This window comes from Notothenia coriiceps, unplaced genomic scaffold (genome assembly GCF_000735185.1).
Source record: "Notothenia coriiceps isolate Sejong01 unplaced genomic scaffold, NC01 NC01_scaffold00011594, whole genome shotgun sequence".
NCBI classification, from domain to species: domain Eukaryota; kingdom Metazoa; phylum Chordata; class Actinopteri; order Perciformes; family Nototheniidae; genus Notothenia; species Notothenia coriiceps.
The window spans coordinates 93737-99179 of record NW_011344295.1 but is presented as its reverse complement, the minus strand read 5'-3'; the positions used below and the strand labels follow the sequence as shown (position 1 = coordinate 99179).

General features: G+C 38.1%; 1 protein-coding gene across 1 annotated transcript in view; it reads left to right on the top strand.

The window, feature by feature from the left end:
• The first annotated feature begins 1302 nt into the window (after positions 1-1302).
• The window catches only part of LOC104946790 (RUN domain-containing protein 3A-like), a 16118-nt gene continuing 11977 nt past the window's right edge, over positions 1303-5443 (top strand). Inside the window, exons 1-2 of the mRNA XM_010772676.1 lie at positions 1303-1636; positions 4929-5067. Of these exons, the coding sequence (XP_010770978.1) occupies positions 1530-1636; positions 4929-5067 (246 nt within the window). The 5' untranslated portion in view covers positions 1303-1529. The remainder of the gene's footprint in view (positions 1637-4928; positions 5068-5443) is intronic.

Below are 5443 nucleotides of genomic sequence, written 5' to 3'. Positions count from 1 at the left end.
CTTATCATCGCAGTAATTCAACATTTGTCAGATTTGAATATAACTAATTTAATCTAACAGTACATAACAAACAAATAACTGTGACATACGTTTACCCTAAAATGTGCTCTTCCTTACCCTACCATTCCAAAAATGGATCCGAAAATATTTGATGATAAAAAATGGGCCCATACATCATCTTGTATATCAAGCAATTCAACCTGAATCACATTTTCTATATTCTATTTATGGGCACTTCTAGTTTATTCTGCATATAAGCGATATGCCCTCTGATTGTCCTTTGAGATTACAGACTAAAATTATATATTTCACAGCTCTGGTGTGAAAACAGAAATATAAAGCATCCGAACATATGGAGCGCCAGACACAGATATCCATGAGTGATTGCTCCTCCACCAGGACAAACAAAAAAACACCAACCCCCACCAGCAATGTATGGTAGCAACCAGCTGTCAGCTCATTAGAGAGGAAAGGTTGGGGGGCAAAGTGTCCACATGATGACACCGTACACTAGCTAAATCGGGATCCAGACATCATCTACTGTTAGCAAGAGGGTGAAGGAAGAGGAGAGAGGAGGAGAGGCTGATGGGAAATGACAGGAAGAGGAAATGATCAAGCATGATAACTAGAGGTGATGTCAGTCACTCAGTCACTCTCATTGTACAGTAAACCCATTTTCAGAGGCTGTTATTGAACAGGAAACTTAACGCTCAGTCACATGATCACATGGTTATACATTATGTGCTTTGTGGCCTTAAAGAGAAAGTGTGGTTCATAAAACAAAATGCAATTTTGGGAGCTCTCTGCATTTTATTTTGCAGAACAGGACAACACACACAGTATATCATAAATATGCTTTAAATACACGTAAATAAAACAACATTGAAAACATGTCACAATATAATCAATAAATCAATAATGAATTATTGTTATAGGTTATTTTTGATTGTCAAAATGTGTAATATTTGTTTCACTTAAATTTGATTTCGTTTTTTATATTACCTTTCATTCAAGTCTAAATGTTGTTATTTGACATGTTCAGTCTTTTAATCATTTTTATTTGTTGTCTTCAGTCTTTTTATTTTCTGTTTTGCATTTCATTTAGTTTCTTCATTTAGTCATGATCCGTCTTTTGTTTTATTTATTTTTTCAACATACTCAGTCTTTTAATTGTATTTCTTTCCCCGACATGTTAAGCATTTTTATTTATAATTTTTTTCTTCATCATGTTGAGTCGAGTCTGCATGACGAGCCCATGACGTCATGTTGAAGTCATAAAGTAGGCGGGGTCAGAGAGAGAGCAGCAAATGTAATGCAGCCCTCTGCGAGTCCTCTGTGTATGAGAGTAATAATAAACCCCACATACTGCATGTTCCGGTGTTTCTGATGCCTCAGGCTGTGTATCCTCCGGCGTAAGACGAAGCACCAACTGCCGGCAGGAATCAGCTTCCTCTCCGGCCAGGAGTGCATGCGGAGGGCCGGTGGCCGACAGGGAGGGGTCCTTTGATTTCAGGGCTTCCTCCTCCTGGATGGAGCCCGGCTGTGTGCAGCCAGCGATGGCCATGGAAGATAACTCGAAAAAAACACCGGGTCGTAACATAGCGGTGGAGAGAAAAAACCTGATAACCGTGTGCAGGTCAGTGTGCTGTCAAAGTGTGTGTGTGTGTGTGTGTGTGTGTGTGTGTGTGTGTGTGTGTGTTGTGTGTGGTTTTTTAAGTGCGTTTTAAGTGGCCTGGGATCTGAATTTTAAAGTGCAGGATTTAACAGGTTAAATGTTGCATACAGTATATGACAAGTGGTCATGTGGTTTCTGGTGTTTTTATTCTAACACTAGATAATAAATGCACACAAGACATCTTCTGACATGCATGCTTACGTCATCCTCATAATAAGTCATTATAATGAACTCTGGGCCTGTGCGGACATGAAGCCTGCATGTGTATTAACAACGTAATACGATGTATACACATCATGTTTATTTTATACTTACAAAATCAGACAGACTTGCCTCTGAGTTTAGCAGTGTCATCTCTGTCAGTGAGATTTATCTCCTCCCTCCTGATGGGGTGGTTGCTATGACGACAATCTTCCTGGGGCAAGGACTAGCTGGCACCCCTGGGACTCAGGGCAGGGAGGCGGTTACTTAAAGTGTCCTGATTGAACCATGAGGGGGGTTTGGATAAAGGTTTGTACTTCCAAGCTTTTTCCAGAACACATACAGTATAGACATAATCATACTGTATGCATGCTTGCTATTGACCACACAGTGTAAACATCAGCACATATAAACTATATGTTTACATGCATGTAATATTAACTTACCGTGAAGATCTTCATTCAGAGATGTGGTCTGTAGTTAGGTCTGCTTTAAAGTGTAAACACACTCAGTTAAAGTAACTAGCATCACATTTAAAGCTGCCACTATCAATATTTTTGAGCTCATTGTTTTGATTGTCCAGTTCGCACATTTTCTGTTTTGGTTCACTTTCAATTGCTCAAAACAGCTAAACTGCTGACTATTTGTTACTTTTTCTGTGCCAAACAGTTAACAGACGCAGTTGGCGATTCGCAAGTAAACATTTAGCAGTTAAAGAGCCAAATACTTCCATCTGGAGCATTGAGGAGACCAGAATTGGAGCTAAAAGGAGAGTTCATATTGGACTTATTTGTCAGGGACCAGAAAAATAAACTTATATTCATGCTGAGAATTTGCTCAAGTTGCCGAAATAATCAGTTATTTCAGATAGAAATTGGCTATTTATGAAACTGACATACAATTCACTGTACTGGGAATGCACGTAGATTTAGACTTTTGCCCAAACAAGTGGTAATTGCACTTGTTTATTAAATCTGGCAAAAATAATGGCACAATCCTTAATTTAAAGCGCAGTAAATGTCTAAACTCTGGCTTAATGTCTGCTCTGTCCAGAAATATGCTGCTTGTTCTGCCAAATTCAGATCATTGATACTAAAGTCAACTGGAAATCCTGTCATCAAAACATCTCTTATCTGTTTGTGTTAGGCCCAAGTCATGTGACTGGAGTCCACATGTCCAGTCATACATTATGTTCTTGTCGTATGTACAACTAACAAACATTACACACACACACACACAAACACACATTCAAACATCTGGTGCAGGTGAACAGCACCTCTGTTGAAAAAAGCTTATCTGTGTCATGTGACGTCTCTGCTGTTTGTAGTATAGTGAAATCACGAGGGAGTGTGCTTTTTCTGAAGATAGTCGGACATTTATTGTCCAGTATCTGGCCACGGTCAGAGCAGCTGAATGAGACATTGTTGCCCCTTGAACAATGGGGGTTGAAATCACTTGCCTCAATTGCCTATGTTTGGAAAAGCTTTGTCTGCTGTCTTACGGACACAGACAAACTGACTGTGTGTTTACTGTAAAACGCCCAGATGTGTTTTACTTTAAAAATGTTAATATTTGGCCACTAAACTCTGTGGTTCTAGAGTCAGTAAAACATGACCAATCTCTATCAGAAACAGTGTTTGTTCATGCACTTCATGTTGACCGGGTTTCAGTTGTGTCTATGTCACCCCACAGCATATCTCCTTGTCACTGGAAAAACAACATTTGGCAGGTGTTCCTCCAGCACAGAGACCTGCTGAATTATTTAGTCTCCAGGAAAAAATATTTAGAAGTAGTCATTTCAAGGAAAGGATAATGTTGCCTTAAATAAACAGCATTAATATGGCAGGAGTTCACCCCAGTTGACATTCAATTATTCAGGCACATTGTAACACCAGAATCCATTTGGCAATTTTAAATATTTAGCCATGCTAGACATGTAGGGATGGCACTGTCTGTCACATGGTCCACCCCAAACTCAAATCTCAACAACTATATGGATAACTATGAATTTAGTACAGAGATTCATGGTACCTAAATATAAAAAATGTGTCCTTTTTGTGACGAAATACCTGCAAAAGTAATCACATTCCCACCAGCCATTGATTATTTATGTTTTATCTATTTCTTATTATTATTGAGTGTTTATTTTGACTATTTCACCTGACAAAAAACGGTATACATAGAGAATTGCAAAACAATTACTCAATGCTTATATTACAATGTTTTTGTATAGTTGTCATTTCCATAGCTTGCCTGAGAAGGCCCTTTTAATATAACAAATATGAAACATGTTCAAAAATAAAACAGTTGAGCAGACCATACAGTAAACACTTAGCATTGCTAACAGGATGTCTAGATGACTCAGATAAGTGACCAGAAGCGGATTCATCAGCTAAAATTCCCTTTTGTTAATAAGACTGAAAAAGGGATAGTGATGAATATATCTGCTTTATTGTTAACTCCTAAGTTTGTCCTTCCCCAACAATTGTGTTGATTTCTGCTTTTCTTTCACAGAACTATTCCAAATATATTTCTTATTACAGTCACTTTCATTATTGTGCTGGTTGTCTGGCTACTTTTGTTTTCTCATTTTAATAATGTACTGAAAAACAACATACTATGGGCTACAGGCTTCAGGCATCCATTACATCACACCAGAGTCATAAATTCAAGCTGTCCATTTCAAATTAAACCAAGTCGTCAGAGCTTCCTGAAAGCGCACAAGTCTACCTTGTGGATGAGTCAGACGGAAATGGACAGTGCAGCGTGACTGGGCAGAAATTCACATTAACATCACAATTATGGGAATAGCATAGTGTGCATTCAACCTAGGATTCAGTTGCTTCTCATTTGAACCATTTTACAGGTTTTTATCGTTTGTTCATCTGAATGTATCATTCCAACATGGTTATATCCTTATAATTCGTTAAACTGAATCGAAGGAAGAAGTAATCCATTAATCGCATCCCTGACTAATCTGTTCCCACAATTATATTTTTCCTGGCAAACTCTTTGTGTATAACTTTTCTCTCTCTTTCTCTTCTCTCTCTAGGTTTTCAGTGAAGACGCTGTTAGAGAAATACACAGCCGAGCCCATCGATGATTCCTCTGAGGAGTTCATCAACTTCGCAGCCATCCTTGAACACATCCTCAGCCATCGTTTCAAAGGTACAACTTATATTCAACGACATGTTCAAAAAACTTCAAAAAAACATATTGAAATTGTTCATTACATACTGTTATTGATAATGGATTTTTATACAACAATACAAGTTTTAAACTATTTTTCGTCAATATTAAAGGTCACCTATTATGCAAAATCCAAATGTTCCTGTCTTGTGTACATAACCATGTTTCCTCTCTGCTTAAAGACATTCTGAATGTTACAGGAAAAAAGATTCGCTCTGTTTTTGTCCGGATCCATTTATATACAAGCCTGTCTGAAAATGAGCTGATCAGATTTTGGCCACTTTATGATGTCATAATGATTTTTTGGCATGTGTAACCCTATATATATATACAGTCTATTAGCCAATAACCAACCAATGTAACCCCCCCCCCCCCCCC